This window comes from Cydia splendana, chromosome 14, assembly GCF_910591565.1.
Source record: "Cydia splendana chromosome 14, ilCydSple1.2, whole genome shotgun sequence".
Lineage (NCBI taxonomy): Eukaryota > Metazoa > Arthropoda > Insecta > Lepidoptera > Tortricidae > Cydia > Cydia splendana.
Genome location: NC_085973.1, coordinates 15,173,811 through 15,191,909, shown reverse-complemented (window position 1 = coordinate 15,191,909; position 18,099 = coordinate 15,173,811). Strand labels below are relative to the sequence as shown.

At 44.0% G+C, this 18,099-nt stretch overlaps 1 protein-coding gene and 1 long non-coding RNA gene across 2 annotated transcripts in view; both read right to left on the bottom strand.

Moving 5' to 3' along the window:
* Nucleotides 1–1,750: 1,750 nt before the first annotated feature.
* On the bottom strand, nucleotides 1,751–15,327 carry LOC134796665 (eukaryotic translation initiation factor 5). The gene is made up of 12 exons (XM_063768816.1): nucleotides 15,223–15,327; nucleotides 13,743–13,861; nucleotides 12,827–13,035; nucleotides 11,613–11,730; nucleotides 10,787–10,978; nucleotides 10,656–10,662; nucleotides 9,391–9,492; nucleotides 8,363–8,501; nucleotides 7,974–8,133; nucleotides 6,123–6,330; nucleotides 5,076–5,261; nucleotides 1,751–3,946 (listed from the first exon to the last, which is right to left on the bottom strand). Exons 3-12 carry the CDS (start codon nucleotides 12,981–12,983, stop codon nucleotides 3,833–3,835), a joined length of 1,383 nt encoding a protein of 460 aa, XP_063624886.1. The 5' UTR covers nucleotides 12,984–13,035; nucleotides 13,743–13,861; nucleotides 15,223–15,327; the 3' UTR covers nucleotides 1,751–3,832.
* Nucleotides 15,328–15,647: 320 nt separating this feature from the next.
* The window catches only part of LOC134796666 (uncharacterized), a 34,215-nt gene continuing 31,763 nt past the window's right edge, over nucleotides 15,648–18,099 (bottom strand). Inside the window, exon 3 of the long non-coding RNA XR_010144984.1 lies at nucleotides 15,648–15,790. This is a non-coding gene — a long non-coding RNA (uncharacterized LOC134796666). The remainder of the gene's footprint in view (nucleotides 15,791–18,099) is intronic.

Below are 18,099 nucleotides of genomic sequence, written 5' to 3'. Positions count from 1 at the left end.
TATCTTGCCGCCCTAGGCCCGGGCCTACTGTGCCTTATGGGAAATCCGCCACTGCGTATGGACGGGTTACTGTTAAGAAACACTTTAAGCGATAATGAGCTTTACTCCCACACTGTAAGGGCGTTGACTTTGAGCTAAGATGACAGACAAGATAATTTAATTCCATTGATTTAGTGAGATGATCGCTAAAAATAACTCACGCGTGTTATATCATTTAATGATTCTTGATTAATTCGAGTACTGAGTATAATATGCGTACTAACTCATTAAGTATGCGAGTAATTGTGCATATTAACGCATAGTTAGTTGACGACTAATACATATTTTAAACGATTAGTTAAAATAGGTAGATACGAGTAAATATAACATAGTGGAATCTGTGTTATTAATAATATAAGTAGGTACGAATTATCGTTATAATTGGAATACGGCTCGAAGGGCCAATTTTATTGTTGTTACGTCGTTAGTCAACTCACGCCGCTCCGGTGTGTGAGCGAGCTTTTATAGCGATGTTAACTTCAATACCGATCATGATGGCGTGTGCGCGACATATTTGTTAATATAAAAAATCGCAAGGTTGAAAACAGACGACGTCAAAGATATGTTTTCATTTTTCGCCTTATTAAAAAAGGAGTATGGTGCAAAAGTGTAAACATATATCTTGACGTCGACTGTACTAAAAATAGTAACCTAGCATGCCGCTTATCAGCGTTTCAGAATTTGCATTTGTTCATTATAGTATTTAAACTTAAAACAATTAGACTGATTGCAGCTTTTATGGGTGCTTTACTCAACCATAGTAATTACCATATTCTTTCCATGGTATAATAATAATTATACTCCGCCTGGTACTCTCTTCCCGTCTTTTCTAGGTCACCTGACTGACACAAGCCTACGTCATCATGCGACAGCGCTATATGATAATATGCGATATATGATATATAGCGGCCATGTTAGTGTGACGTAGGCCTGTGTCACTCTGGGAAGAGGAGACCATGTTTTATTAGACTATGATTCTTTCTAACGTTGTACCAGTTCACGGTACTAAAATCCATTTGACATTCCTTTCTAGTCAATCGATTTCGAACCGTAATTCTTATAGTAGAGATGCGTTTTTGTTTTAAGTATGATGGTAAGTATTAGTTGTAGCTACGACGGACTTTAGGGTTAGGTAGGCTATTAGCGGGCGAGCTGTGGTGAGCATACTTTCTGAGATAATTCAAATACAGTCACCTAAACATGATTTTGAATTATCATAACAGATTACGGCCGCTCCAACACACTATTGCTGAACATCAAGTGTCAAAAAAAGATTACTTTAGTAGTTATTTCAAAGTTAGTTTGTGCTTGTGAAAATTAAACGTATAAAAACTTTATATTCTCTAAGTATAAAAAACATGTCTAAGCATCAGCTGACGGTTTTTCCACCACGATACAAACCGGCCGATATTTTTTTTTTCGGCGACAGTAGAATATCAATCGGAATGCGATGACATTTTTTTTACACGTATGTGTGGCTCTGGCTACCGTTCCTCTACACACCAACGGAGCGGCAGCTGACGTCCGCGAGGGTTACACATAACCACTTAACCCTTTTCCAGGCATAGCACGATTTATCGACCACATACGCGCCAGAGTTATCGCCCGGGATGCGATGATCAACGTAACATGCGCCCGGCCCGAGGTTTATTATGTCTATATGGAGACAGGGATAATTTGGGATTTAATAATAACAAATAAAACTCCAATATTCAGAATCCAAAAATGTATTGAATACAAAACAAACGCTTAGTTGTCAGGTGGCAATTTAGATAGTAGAGGCAGGCTACGCACGGCCGCTTCACGAAACTTACAATGCTGCGTTACTCGGTATATTTCTAATTACATGAGATGAACATCACTTTCATTACAATTCGGGTCTTATTACTTAGATAATAAGGTTGATATTTTACCGAATAACGCAGTACTTGAGGCTTGATAGGAAATAAACTAACCTAAGTTACATGTGCTAAAGCGCGAGCGGTGTCCAGGAAACTATATTGCGATACCAACATTAGAGTTACATTTACTTGAAGTATAACATCAGATCTTAAACGCTTCTGCTTAAAATTTGTTGAAATTTATAAATGTTTTTCATGACATGTCGCAGACGCTGAAATATCATTTCGACACAGTTACGTCCGTTTAGGTGGTAAAATGTTTTAAAATTACAGATGTTACGATTAACTTCTTAGCTGCCAGCGACTATATATTATGTAATTTATGTATTTGATTATTAGGAAAAGAAACTGTAATGCACCTTATTGTACAGTAAACTAAGTCCATTTTCCAAACAATGACAATTCCGTTAGTTTCCTCGCCGAACCCCGCGCGCCATTCCCTGTACAATAACTCTAAACAAATGTCTATCAATTCTACATATTCCATAAAAAGGCTCGATCCCATTTTATTTGCATTAATTTTGTGACAATCCGCGTGTATAAATCAGAATATAATATTAAATATATCAAATAAAATTATCTACATAGATACAGGAACGAGGTTTCGGTAATAGAAAATGGTAGCGATCTAAGCCTAGCTAGGTACAAGCCGGGTACTAGGTTCTACCTACAGACTAGCCTAGCGTCGCGCCTGCGCGAGTGCGCGCACTCCTCAAAATGCTCCACGAGACGCACACGTACATCCATATCGACGGTTTAATAACATAATTCGACTCTCATAATTATATTTTTACAAGAATATCATCAAAAATGAAACGATTCATTGCATAGAAATAAATTGTAGGTAAAAAATATGGATTTGAATACAGTTCGGCAATCCAAGCGAATAAATAATTTCTAAACGATCTTGTTTTAAATGTGACGAGATCAAACAATCAGCCACAGGTGGGGCAATCTGTAGTCGAACTACTTGGTTCGACTTGGTATTATAGTTACGGGTGTAGTAGATGATTGTATGGTCGTACTCAACGAAAACTGAATGAATTGATGATTCGAGCGTTCAAAAGACCCGATCTATACATAACCGAGCTAAATATCCATGTTAGCCTCGTGTACATTATTTAACCTGGAAAGTTGGGGCTTATTTAGTCTGATTCACGTATAGTCCCGGGTCTTTTATCCTATTATATTTTCGTTAGGTATTTGTCAATAAATTTTAAAAATAAGTCAAAATTAAACAGTTCTTGTGTGTGAACATTTATTCACATGGGTACTTGTATATCGCTTCAATAAAATATTATTTAAAAATATATAATAAAATAGTATTTATTTTTCCTTACCAAATGTGTAATTTGGGTCGAAAACTTTATATCACATGAATGTTTTTGAAATTGGAAATATGTCATACAACGGAAATCCCAGATAAGTAAATGCACGGGATTCGCGTGACGAACTATCTAAAGTTATTTGATTATTGTGATATTTTAACGAGGTTTACGTTTTTATTGGAACAATCAAACCAAACGAAACGGCAGCTGCACATTACGAGAAATTAAAAATCTGCTAATAACTCGATTAAGACGGAGTAAAATGCTCAATATTTTATAAAAGCGATATACTCGTATTTCTATTGCGACGTTTCAGAGCGTCCCACCGGTCAGTAAACCAAATGGAGTCAAATAGGATCCATTCATTCATCCAAATTACCAGGCGCCGCATATAATATATTTGAGAACGCTACCGTTATTGATGTCGACATAAGGTTGCATTTTTGAATCTCGCCTTTCGAATGCCGTGAAACTGGCAACCCTAGAGACAGCAGTTGTTTGCCGACCGACGGCGGGCTCGCTTGTGTGTGTGGTGGTGGTGGTGGTGGGGGTGGAGGGTGCAGGTTAGATGGCGTCGATGTCGAGGTCGTTGTCGTCGTCGTCGCGCGGCGCCGGCTTGGCGGCGGCGGCGGCCTGCGCCTTCATCGGCGTCGCCGCGGCGCGGTCATTGTACTCGATCTGAAAACATACACGACGGTATTAACGAGGGTCGCGCAGAGCATTATTGATGAAGGGATCGATATTGATTATAGGATACATATGTGTATAAACTATATAATCTTATAGTTCTGACACCTAGAGACATTTACACCTATAAATATTAGATTTCTTTTTTTGTGTTTTTGTATTTGTATTTTTTTATATTATTATAGTTTTTTTTATGTAATTCGACATTAAGAGACCGAGATAGAGATGTATATACATCTCTAAGTAATTGTAATACGTTAGTTTGAATTGGTAGTTGCAGTTAGTTGTATTTTATAAAATTGTTGATGTATTGTTATTATTTTTTCTCAAAAATGGACGGCAAAGTCGACGTTGCCGTTTAAAAAATAGGTTGCGAAGCGCGTAGTTTATGGTCAGTCAAAAATTAAAAAGTTAAAAACATTGCAGTCTCGATTTTGGGACTGCAATGTTGCATACAAATTCCATTATTTGTCGAGTTCCCAACTTTTTAAAAGTTGAAATGGCCATATCAAATGAAGGCACAGGCCCATTAAACAGCCAAACAGATGATTAGTACCGCGACTATTTAGCTGTCTCAAATAGGTTGGCGTATTTTTGGCAGAAAAATACACTTCTATTTAATAAAAAGGCGGCAAAGCTAATTTTTTCAATTGTTTCTACTTTTTTCTGTGAAAATATATACTTAAGAAAGTTGCTTTTGTAAAATATTTCTATGATATTTATATTTCTTGCACCATTTTTGAGAAAAGCACTATATATGACTCGGCTGGAAGGCTACTTGCTGGCTTCGGATTCAATTAAACGGACTCCCAAGGTCGTCCGTTTAAAACGAATCCTCAGCCTGCAAGTAGCTACTTCCGAGCCTCGACAATAATGTACTATTGCTTGTATGTAAATTCAATGTTGACGTGTATAAGTACCCCCCTTGTGGCCTATGCTGAATAAATGTTGAAGTTTTTTTGAAGTTTTGTCAACCGGGGGCGATCATCTCGTAGAGAAATTTAAAAAGATATCACATACGAAAGAAAAAGTGACCGAGGACTGTGGTGGCGGGACCGTATATGCGATCTCTAGACTAGAGGCTTTCGAGCATGATCGCGGCCAAGCACGTTGGGCTCACCTCGAGCTCGCCCTCCTCGTCGTCGTCCTCGTCGGAGTCCTCCTCGGCCTGCTGCAGCCAGTCGAGGAAGGGCTGCGCGCGGCGCCGCACCTCCGCCGCCACCTCCTTGCTCAGCGCCTTGCGCGACGGCTTGTTGAACCACTCCACGATCGCCTTCTCCTCCACGATGTCCAGGTCGTACAGCAACTGTTCAAATATACCCGTGTTCACCATTTGTTGGCAATATATCATCGACGTTAGGGAAGCGCTGGTGGCCTGGTGGCACAGAATAAATAATAGTACTAGGTATAGAAGACTCACTCTCTAACGATACGTACAGGACAGATATGGCCGCTAGGTGGCGACAGCGCCACGCGCGGCCTATGGCTAGCCACCAAAATTGGTGTGGACAGGATGTACTTTTAGCTATCTGTAGCAAAGCGACGAAATCGCGGAGTGAGCCACGTCTACTGGTGGTAAGATCGTGCGACTTTCAATCCGGAGGTTGCGGGTTCGACCCCTGGCTCGTACCAATGAGTTTTTCGGAACTTATGTACGAAATGTCATTTGATATTTACTAGTCGCTTTTCGGTGAAGGAAAACATCGTGAGGAAACCGGACTAATCCCAATAAATAAAATAAGGCCTAGTTTACCCTCCGGGTTGATAAGTCAGATGGCAGTCGCATTCGTAAAAACTAGGGCCTACGTCTATTCTCGGGATCAGTTGCCAAGCGGACCCCAGGCTCTCATGAGCCGTGGCAAAATGCCGGGATAACGCGAGCAAGACGATGGTATCATCTACGTTAGGGTGGTATTCCACCTGTCCAATTTCTCGGTCCAATGTGTATTTGCGTCTCACATTTTGCTTAACGAGAGAGTGAGATGCAATGACATTGGACAAATAAATTGGATAGGTGGTATTCCACCCGATGCGCCACCCCATGCCGCATGCATGAACATTTTATTAAGTCGGTTCGTGAACACTTGAAATGTGAACGCGAAAGTCGTGCATCGCGGTGTGGGTTGTCGTGTGGCATATCGTGTAGAGTGTAGGGTGGACGGTGTACCTTGAGCGCGCCGGCCACCTTGGGCACGAGGCCGGGATGCAGCGCGCACAGCACGTCCACGGCGGACAGCGCTGCCCGCTGCGCGCGCGCGTCGCCGTGCGTGAAGCGCAGCAGCAAGGCGCGGTGCTTGCGCACGTCGCCCGCCAGCGCGGCGGGGCGGACCAGCACCTCGAACAGCACCAGCGGCGCCTTAGACTTCACCTCCAACCTGCAATACAAACACCAAGTTTTATAAAACATGCAAAAACGATTTCATTCATTTATGGGTCGAATGAGTAAACGAAATGAGCAATTTTACACCGATAATGATTTAACTTACCATATATAGGTACTTAAATAGTTATTTGTTTTACAAGGGGGCAAAGTTGTTGTTTAACCGCTCGTGCTAATATTGATACCCAAGCAAGCGAAAGATTCCAAAATTAAACCACGAGCGTAGCGAGTGGTTCGGAATTGGAATCTTGAGCGTTGCGAGGGTTTCAAAGCACGAGGGTTAAACAAAATTTGCCCCCGAGTGAAACACAAAATTTTTCACCACACCAACCCGAAGCAAATATTAAATGTAAAATATCAAACAAAATCAAACCAAATCAAATCCAAATTAATGTTATTAAATATTTATCATCCAAAATCATCATTTAAAAGTCAATTCTACCAGCAAACATAAGAAAACAACTCAAAATTTGCATTTGATTACTTTGCCTCACATGTGAATAAAATGCAACTTTACTATCAGTTTTTGAAGTGCAAAGTAAGGCTTTCCGAGCTGGTGTGGTGAAAATGTCTTTTAACTTCTCATGCTCAAAAATTTTATGTGTGCAATAAAATCGCATTTTATGCTCTAGAGCATAAAGTAAAATCATCTATTACGACCCTTATTGACTTAGCAATAAAGTCCAAATTCTGCCATACAAACTGCCAGCCCTGCCGGCGCGCCCCCGACCGGCGCTCTCCCGATCGGCGTGCCCCGCGCCCCCGACCGGCCCAAGAACAATTTTCTTTAGGGTCGGTTGCACCAAACTGTTCGTATCGTTAAAGAGTCCGCTAAATTTTTATGTATGGAAAGTTTCATAGTAAGGTGCCGGGGCGCGCCGGCTGACGTTGATCAGTCTGTCAAATGTGGTTGGTGCAACTGGCCCTTAGTCTTGAATAAATACGTTAAAATAACCTAAAACATTTGATTTTTTGTATATTTTCCTCGCAATCGAAGTGAAAAGCAGAATGTACAACAAGGGCATAAATGTCCATTTTTACCCTCATCTACTATTTTAGTCTTAAAAAAAATGGGTCACTTTATGCCCTTGTTGTACAATCTACTATTATTTTTTATTTTTTTATTAGCCTACGTTGGTGTCCCACTGCTGCTTCTCGTTCCTGTGACTATCGGATCAGAGCACACACAATACTGACCGTTCGGCCTCGTGCAGCAAGTCGGTGCAGGCCTTGGCGGAGGTCACGTCTCCGGCCGCGGCCTTCTGCTTGAGGTACGCGTAGAACAGGTCCATGCGCTGCTTCTCGTTCCTGTGACTATCGGATCAGAGCACACACAATACTGACCTTTCGGCCTCGTGCAGCAAGTCGGTGCAGGCCTTGGTGGAGGTCACGTCTCCGGCCGGGGCCTTCTGCTTGAGGTACGCGTAGAACAGGTCCATGCGCTGCTTCTCGTTCCTGTGACTATCGGATCAGAGCACACACAATACTGACCGTTCGGCCTCGTGCAGCAAGTCGGTGCAGGCCTTGGTGGAGGTCACGTCTCCGGCCGCGGCCTTCTGCTTGAGGTACGCGTAGAACAGGTCCATGCGCTGCTTCTCGTTCCTGTGACTATCGGATCAGAGCACACACAATACTGACCTTTCGGCCTCATGCAGCAAGTCGGTGCAGGCCTTGGTGGAGGTCACGTCTCCGGCCGCGGCCTTCTGCTTGAGGTACGCGTAGAACAGGTCCATGCGCTGCTTCTCGTTCTTCTCGCTGTCCTCGCTCAGGGTCATCGACTTGGCGCCCTCCGTTAGATCTGAAAACACATATTAGTACATTTATAAATGGTCTTGCATACGCGCGCGAGATAGAGTGTGTCGAGTAATGTGCGAGTGAGACGGGTATAGTGTGGGAGTGAGACAGGTGTACCTTGCATGCGGGCTCGTACACCCGTTACACCGTTAAGTTTCATTGTTGCCGTCTATCCTGCTCATGCTGGCTAGTGAATCATGGTAACAGGTGTAGTGTGAGTGGGACGGACGTACCTTGCATGCGGGCCCGCACGGCCGCGTCGCTGACGTCGACGGTCCAGGTGCCGTCGTCATCATCGTCATCGTGCTTATGCTTGTGCTCCCTCTTGCTCTTCGGCGTCGGCGCCACGGGGGTGGCTGGCGTATCGCTTTCCTGTAATATCAATATCAATTATATTAATATCATACATCGCTGGCCCAATATTACAGGGTTCTATGTTACATTTTCAAGACAGTTGAAATTCGACTTAATGTCAATGTATGACAATGTTCAAATTTCAGTTCGATAAAAGTGAAACATAGAACCCTGTAATATTGGGCCAGCGACATTACACTCCTTAGTTTCGTGGTACATCCTCACATGGCAACTTATAAAATCCTGTTGTTTATCCAAATGTGCTGTTCCACAGGTAAAGGTACCTTATAGCGGATGGCGTTTACATCGCATCGTATTGGAGCGTCGTTATTAACAGTAGGCGCTGTACGTGTACACTTGGCATGAACATTTACGTGATTTACGTAACATTTACATTTATTTTACGTGATTTACAGGGTGAAATTGTTCTCTGACCATACACTGAGGGGTGGATATGTAGGTCATACTGAATAACTTTTACTATGGGGCCAACCCCGCAATCGCGAAAATTCTGCTGTTCTATAGAAAACGTGGACTCTGATTTCCCTACATGTATGATTGCCTTCCATATCGACCACCGAGACTGGGAGAGGCTCGCAGAACAGCGGACGAAATGGCACAAACGTGTTGTGGAGGGTCGCAAGTTTTGTGATGAGACCTGGTTCGCCGCACTCGCTGACAAGAGGCAAAAACGACGACAAGGTGTCTCAGTACCGGTTTCCGCAAACTTCTCTTGCTAGACCATGTCGGTCTCGCATCGGTCTATTCAGCCACCAAAAACGGTGTTTCTCGGGTGTTACACCATAAATCGTGTGCAATAGACAAAAAGGCCTATGATGATGACGAGACGCCAGATTTTATTCGCGATTCAAAGTAACCCCAGTTTACAGTTTGTTGTTACACTCACAGGCTTGGCGTCGTTGTTGTCGGCGTCGTGGTTGCCGTTGGCGGCGCCGGGCCCGGAGCGCTTGGAGCGCTTGCCGCGGTTGCCCTCCGTCAGCGACGAGCCCTGCACAAACACACACATACACACATTATTCAACGTCACACAGAAAGCCTAAAGGCCTGTGCGCACCGGCTTGCGTGCACTAAAATGTTGGAGCCGCACACGCACACATCACGCAAGCGATGTGCCGTCTCTCATAAGGATCTGTATACTACAACGCCGCACGCGCACGTGTACGTCACGCACACGCAGCCGGTGTGCACAGGCCTTAATGGCATTCACAAACGCGCTACAAGCGTCAATCAACTATTAATATAAGAAATCGGCTTCACAGGCAAGGTCCCACCCACTTAGGCCAGACCGGTCGTCAAGTCGTATCTGTACCAAGTATTGATTGATTGATTAAATACCTCAGTGCTGGGGTCCTTGGTGGGCGGGTTCTTGAGTATGAAGGTGTTGAGCTTGTGGGAGAAGTCAAAGGTTCCGTGGTAGCCGCAAGCCTTGCAGCCCTGCGAGATGGTGTTCCGCAACCCCAAGTTACAATACCTCAGTGCTGGGGTCCTTGGTGGGCGGGTTCTTGAGTATGAAGGTGTTGAGCTTGTGGGAGAAGTCAAAGGTTCCGTGGTAGCCGCAAGCCTTGCAGCCCTGCGAGATGGTGTTCCGCAACCCCAAGTTACAATACCTCAGTGCTGGGGTCCTTGGTGGGCGGGTTCTTGAGTATGAAGGTGTTGAGCTTGTGGGAGAAGTCGAGGGTGCCGTGGTAGCCGCAAGCCTTGCAGCCCTGCGAGATGGTGTTCCGCAACCCCAAGTTACAATACCTCAGTGCTGGGGTCCTTGGTGGGCGGGTTCTTGAGTATGAAGGTGTTGAGCTTGTGGGAGAAGTCGAGGGTTCCGTGGTAGCCGCAAGCCTTGCAGCCCTGCGAGATGGTGTTCCGCAACCCCAAGTTACAATACCTCAGTGCTGGGGTCCTTGGTGGGCGGGTTCTTGAGTATGAAGGTGTTGAGCTTGTGGGAGAAGTCGAGGGTGCCGTGGTAGCCGCAAGCCTTGCAGCCCTGCGAGATGGTGTTCCGCAACCCCAAGTTACAATTCCTCAGTGCTGGGGTCCTTGGTGGGCGGGTTCTTGAGTATGAAGGTGTTGAGCTTGTGGGAGAAGTCGAGGGTGCCGTGGTAGCCGCAAGCCTTGCAGCCCTGCGAGATGGTGTTCCGCAACCCCAAGTTACAATACCTCAGTGCTGGGGTCCTTGGTGGGCGGGTTCTTGAGTATGAAGGTGTTGAGCTTGTGGGAGAAGTCGAGGGTTCCGTGGTAGCCGCAAGCCTTGCAGCCCTGCGAGATGGTGTTCCGCAACCCCAAGTTACAATACCTCAGTGCTGGGGTCCTTGGTGGGCGGGTTCTTGAGTATGAAGGTGTTGAGCTTGTGGGAGAAGTCGAGGGTTCCGTGGTAGCCGCAAGCCTTGCAGCCCTGCGAGATGGTGTTCCGCTTGGTGGACACGATCAGCTCAGTCTCCGGGTTGTCGCACTCGGGGCAGAGGACGAACTTGCGGATGAACCTGATACAAACAACATGTTTCACTTCTTCGTTTTTAGGGTTCCGTACCCAAAGGGTAAAAACGGGACCCTATTACTAAGACTCTACTGTCCGTCTGTCTATCACCAGGCTGTATCTCGTGAACCGTGATAGCTAGACAGTTGAAATTTTCACAGACGATGTATTTCTGTTGCCGCTATAACAACAAATACTAAAAAGTACGGAACCCTCGGTGGGCGAGTACGACTCGCACTTGTCCGGTTTTTTTCCGTCGAGCGAAAGTTGCTTAGTCAGGTTTCGAATCGATGAAGTTACTAGAGAAAGGCCACAAGATTGTTATAAAATAGCGCTACGATTTTTCAAAAACTGCTGATGGCTGAACCCACTGCACATGAAAATGCTGTTGTTAGTAATATTTGAGACTGTGCTCAACATCACTGTAAAGACTGTGCTCAACATCAAAACACAGCCCAGGGGAAGAGGCAGGCCACCTGCCACGTGGTTGGTCAACTGTCGAGAGGGATCTAAAGGTCCAAGACATTTCGCCAATGACAACCCGGGACAGAAGGTCCAGGCGCCGCTGCACAAGGAGGCCCGGCCACAGATGAACTGGGAATATGGGCAAGGACAAGAAAAGTAATATTTGTGACACGTACCCGTCCAGCAGGTCCTGCAGCTTGGCCGAGTCGTGGGAACCGTTGACGATGAAGCGCTCGTTCTTGTAGTCGAACTGCGTCTGCGCGCCCAGCTCGCACCCGAAGTATTTCGTCGGGTCTGGAGTTCAAAAAAAAATCTTATTTCCTATGAAAATTTAAATCTACAGCCTAATGGAAGATTCACGCGTCATTTATACCGTCCACTGACGAGAATTTTGTAAAAGATGTAGCATGGCGACAGAATGCTTTGGTGACATCGGGCATGCTGACCATGCTCTTGACCTTGGCATCTTGTAGTACAACGGGCGCAAAGAAAATAAACTCACATGTAGCTGGCCGGCCAAGAGCCTGCGCGACCTCGGGCATATTGATAATGACCTTGATGCCGATGCCGTGCCCTTGACCTTGGCATATGTACAACGAAGGCAGTGAAACTCACATGTAGCTGGCCGGCCAAGAGCCTTAGCGACCTCGGGCATATTGATGATGACCTTAATGGCGTGCCTTTGACCTTGGCATATGTACAAACAGGGCAGTGAAACTCATGTAGCTGGCCGGCCAAGAGCCTTAACAATCAAGGGCATGTTGATGATGACCTTGGGGGTCATCCATTAATTACATCACACGTTTAGGGGGAGGGAGGGGTCAAGAAAATGTGACATGTTGTGACAAGGGGGAGGGGGGAGTCATAAACTTTGTGACGTCACTTTAACTTCATCAGTAACCTAAAATGTATTTAAATTATTTTATACGCTAATTATCATTTAAATAATAAGGTTTTGAAACGATAATCGTTTTTATTCGTTTAATTTTATTTCTTAATCAGTTTTGGGTTATAAAATTACTAATATTACTCTTGTCAAAAATATTTTGATAAAATATTAAATAAATATTTGCCGATTTCGTTGAAGAAATGTGACGTCACACCGGGGGGGCGGGGTTTGCCAAATGTGACCAAGTGTGACAAGGAGGGGGGGGGGGGGGGGGGGGGGTAAAAAATCCTAGAAATTCGTGTGACGTAATTAATGGATGACCCCTTGATGCCATGCCCTTGAACTTAACATAGGTATTATAGTACAACGAGGGCAGTGAAACTCACATGTAGCTGGACGGCCAAGAGCCTGAACAATCAAGGGCATGTTGATGATGACCTAGATGCTATGCCCTAGAACTTAGCATAGGTATTATAGTACAACAAGGGCAGTGAAACTCACATGTAGCTGGCCGGCCAAGAGCCTTGGCGACCTCGGGCATGTTGACGATGACGGTCTTGATCCCGTTGCCCTTGCCCTCGACCTTGGCGCAGATGCGCGGCATCTTGTAGCGGTAGAAGGCGTCGGCGACATTGCGGTTCACGTTGAGCGAACCCATGGTTGATGCTTATGAATACAACTAACTAACTAAACCGGGCTACCCACTGCTTCTGAAATGGACAACAGTGCAAATCAGTGTCAATTAATCTTTATTTATATTCAGTACCCTAATCAAAGTTTGGAATCCAACAAATCATGTAATTTCTATGCTGTGCTGATGTCATTATTTCGGATTTATAATGTAAATCGGATTTATAACGTATATCTTGGCTTATTCCTTTGACATTGTAGTAGTTACCAAAAACAAGGGTCCGAAAACTTTTGAGTAGAGCCAATCGCAATAGGTATCAGCTTTTGGTAGGTATCTCAAAGAGCCGTAAATGCTGTATTCCGGGTGGCTTGAAGAGCCGTAATTGTTCCTACAAAGAAGCAGCATGCGAGTGGCGAACTGCGATTTGCCGACCTCTGACCTAAAAGTAAGTTTAAAAATGGATTGTGTACAGTAACCCCCTTATTCATAAAACTTTACGGGCCTGATTTAGTTAAATTATGTTTTATCCCTTTCTTAGAAATACATAAGTCAAAATAACAGATAAATAAAGACAAACGATTCATAGCTAATTCAGGCCAGTAATGCTCTGGTTTCCTAGGATAGCGGTGCCGTCATAAAGCGGCCGTCTCCATACAAATACTACGACATCCATATTTAGCCGTATTATTTAGTATGGAGACGGCCGCTATATGACGGCACCGCTATCCTAGGAAAACCGATCTTTACGCGTTTAAGAATAACGCCATAAGTAGGTATGTGAGATACCTTGTTCCGGGCTGGGAGTGCTAGCGGGGCATGTGGCGCGACGCGCGACAGCGGGCTGCAGTCACGTCTGCCGCAGCGGCAGCAGCTTCCGATGGCGGTTACTGCAAAATTTTGATCTTCTGAAACAGAACACGCACCAACGGTGCTTCCAACGGCTACTGGACGCACGGCGACCGGGCCAAGGTCGGGGTGTGGCGTCTGATATGATATTACATCAATGACAAACGAGTCTTGACAAGCTTTTGTTTCGACATTTAACTTATCCTTTTAGTTATTGGGGTCATTACCCCAATCATAACCCCATTGTGTTACGTATACTTGGATAAGCATCAGCTATGATTATTACATACAAACAAATAAAAACATAATTTGGTACTTTTAACATGCTCAAAGAAGGAAGGTTATATACCTTCCTTTCTCATCATCACACCATATCAATGACCTTATTTCATTATTTTATTTATGCACGCAAACCTCAGTTCAGCAGAGAAAATAAATTGTATTCTGTAGAACTTGGGATATTATCATTTGCCTGGGTCGTTATTTAGAATGCCTATCCACAGCGCTGTAGTCGACTCATTAAATTACCCCTTTTCTAAAATTGAAGCTTGCGGCTGAAGCGCTCGCAATGAAACCTAGCCGGTAAAAGTATTGCGGGCTGGATTGGATTCTGTGCAATGAATTCTCTAAGCGCGAAACGTAATTCAACATCTATATGAGGCGGACGAGAATGGCCTTTTGTTGATTTTTCCAAATCGAGGCAGGAGCTTAAGGTAGGTACTTTAGCCCTTATCATAGCAGAGGCGATTTAGCGATTAAACTAACATTTATTGTATTCTATACCTATTAATAAGTAAGACTGAGAATTGATTGTCATTTTTGAAATGTCAGGCCGAATGAGGGTTAAGCATTATTGGACGTTGTTCAACTTTCGCCAAAACGCATCCATAGTGGCTTATGCAACAAAGAGAAACAGTGAGTTATTCGGATCTCCAACACCGATCTATACCAACCCCTTCGACGGCTATGCGACCCGATACTGGGGGCTGCGCATAGAGACTGTTTTGTGTTTTGTCGCAACAAATTTCTGGCAATTTTTAGTTCGATGGATAGTGGAGGTACTGCTGTCTCTGTCGCGCTATAGTCCCAGGCGCGGGTCGGTCAGTAACAGTGCCTGCGAGCAGTAGTGCTAAGTGTTGTGTGAGTCATGCACGCTCGACGGCAGCCGGCCGCTCTCCTCGTCGCGCCGCACCGACCGCTCTCCTCGCACTGTACTGATGTCTCTGTCGCGCTATAGTCCCAGACGCGGGTCGGACAGTAACTGTACCTGCGAGCAGTAGTGCTAAGTGTTGTGTGAGTCATGCACGCTCGACGGCAGCCGGTCGCTCTCCTCGTCGCGCCGCACCGACCGCTCTCCTCGCACTGTACTGATGTCTCTGTCGCGCTACAGTAACAGGCGAGGGTCGGACAGTAACTGTACCTGCGAGCAGTAGTGCTAAGTGTTGTGTGAGTCATGCACGCTCGACGGCAGCCGGCCGCTCTCCTCGTCGCGCCGCACCGACCGCTCTCCTCGCACTGTACTGATGTCTCTGTCGCGCTATAGTCCCAGACGCGGGTCGGACAGTAACTGTACCTGCGAGCAGTAGTGCTAAGTGTTGTGTGAGTCATGCACGCTCGACGGCAGCCGGCCGCTCTCCTCGTCGCGCCGCACCGACCGCTCTCCTCGCACTGTACTGATGTCTCTGTCGCGCTATAGTCCCAGACGCGGGTCGGACAGTAACTGTACCTGCGAGCAGTAGTGCTAAGTATTGTGTGAGTCATGCACGCTCGACGGCAGCCGGCCGCTCTCCTCGTCGCGCCGCACCGACCGCTCTCCTCGCACTGTACTGATGTCTCTGTCGCGCTATAGTCCCAGACGCGGGTCGGACAGTAACTGTACCTGCGAGCAGTAGTGCTAAGTGTTGTGTGAGTCATGCACGCTCGACGGCAGCCGGCCGCTCTCCTCGTCGCGCCGCACCGACCGCTCTCCTCGCACTGTACTGATGTCTCTGTAACAAATGCAAGACGAACATTAAGCAAAACTTCAGATAACTCTCAAATAATGAATCGGAACTTGTAAATTTCTGTTCCCTTCAAAATAGCTAAAAAAAAAAGGTAGTGGTGCTGTATGTCCCTGCTAAGAGTCCTATACATATTTCTGATGAAAGAAATGGCCAGAAATATCACCATTCGTATACGTGTCATTTACACACTGTCCGAAATGTTGCCGCAAAGTGTAAACGATGTACTACTCGATTTCTAAAATCACATATTTGACAGTAATTAAATTTATGAGACATATCTCATTGTTAAGTTTTTATAGAATGGTAGATCCGTTACTTTTTTTTGCTGTTAATGCTGACTGTACCCTACTACCCAGGTGAAAACAGTTGACATTTACGGTGATTGCAGAAATAGATAAATTCAGTAGAAAACTTGTTGGCCGAATAAGTCGAACAAAATAGTGTAGAATGTTTTTTATTCTACTTACAAAGTACAAAGACAAACGATACATAGTATAATCTATAAACAATTATTTTAATGACTTGACACTGGACAGTCATTGGGTCACTGCATCCATCCTTTGTACTTGTTACGAGATTACGTTATCTATCTACGTTCTAGTTCAATTTCATCGAACGAGTTATAACTTATAAATATGTATAACATATATCATGAGTATCATGACTATTCATTGCAAACCACTGATAAGCAACAAATATGTATATGTACAATTTCTTCAAAATAATATATAAGTAACATTGGTTGTGTGATATATCGCTACTGACATAATATTAAACCTAAATGCTAAAGTATCTCAGTCTGCATTTTTGTCAGTTAACTCTTATTATCATTTAAGCCGCTGAACCGATTTAGACGGAATATTGTATGAAATTTGAGTCCCGGGAAAGGAGATAGAATACATTTTATCACAGTTATTATCGTTTTGTGCGTACGAAGTCGCTAACTGTTTAACTAACGTAGCCCATCGTGGAAAGAGCTTATAAGTACCACAAAAATGCTGTACCATATACCATAAAATCAGAATTTAAAGAGTTCTTGTTCCCCTAGACAACTAACCGTAACCATGGCAACGAGTGATACTAAAAACATGGTTAATCCAGATAAACATTTCGGTAGCAACTACGTAAACGTTGAGGCAAGTAAAAATCTGCACAAGCCAGTAAGTAGGTGTAAGCAAATGTTGACAGACCTGATAATGAATAGAGCTTCCATATAATCTGATAATGTCACTACTGACGTCAACTCGGCGAAAGGTATCAAGGTTCGGATTACAACCAAAAACTAGTCTCCAGTAGCTAACAAGTCATTTACTATTAAAGTAAGTATATTATAAATAAAAGTGTAAGTATTGATTAATTAGCTACTGGAGGCTATACAGTACCGGCTATATAACCTTCATGTAGAATATGTAGACCATTAACGGCCAGATTTCACAAGTTGAAATCCAGGAAGGATTAAAAAAGCAGTTTAAAAACAACACAAAGGTGGTATAGCCGTACTTGTGAGTAGCAAGTGGTTGTTTAAATTAAAAAGTGTTGTCAAACGTCGCTATCGCGCGGCGGCCTTGGTGGGAGGCTCGTGATTGGGCGGCGCGCTGTTTAAAGTGCATGCGTTTTGATACGCAGGAAATTCACGCGTTTTATGGCGATGCGATAATTGTTTAACTGTGGCGCAACTAGTATCTTGCTGTTAGTATAGTAGGTACTTATAGTATCCATCAAAAATGTGGGCTCATTATTGTTTTAAAGTGTTTTTTTATTTTACTTTTATATTCATATTATAAATCACCTAACCTAAGAATTAAAATAAATAAAGAAAAAATCATTTATTCCAGACAACATCGATCCATAGGTACCTATACATTTACGATAAAAATTCAAAATAAATAAAATTAGGTATAGGTATAACATAAAGATTCATGACTAGACATTACAATTAAATTTAACTGAGCATTTGATAACTGGTAAAATATAAAATAACTTGACAATTAATTGATAGGTAATAATAAAATTCATTAGGAAAGTTTATAATTAATCACGAGCCGTTGGTGTTTCGATCTTTACAGAAGGAAAAATGTCCTAAGATTTCCATAAAATGTTCGTACCGTCCATTCCATTACCGCCTATGAAAAATGCTAACGGAACCTGTGACGTTTATAAGGATTTTCAAAGCTCTTGATTCCGAATATAAATAAATAACAAAAAAACCCGAATTAAAATGAAAAGCGGTGTGGACAACTTTCTATAACATAGTGTTGTATATTAATGGTGTTTAAAAACATCTTTACAAGCAC

Bases quoted from the DNA above. Each gene is read 5' to 3' on its own strand.
- LOC134796665 (XM_063768816.1), bottom strand. From the start codon at position 12,983: ATGGGTTCGCTCAACGTGAACCGCAATGTCGCCGACGCCTTCTACCGC. The intron at 10,979-11,612 runs GTACGTGTCACA...TGTTTGTATCAG, and splicing joins CTGCAGGACCTGCTGGACGG to GTTCATCCGCAAGTTCGTCC. The intron at 8,502-9,390 runs GTGAGTGTAACA...TTGATATTACAG, and splicing joins ACAACAACGACGCCAAGCCT to GAAAGCGATACGCCAGCCAC.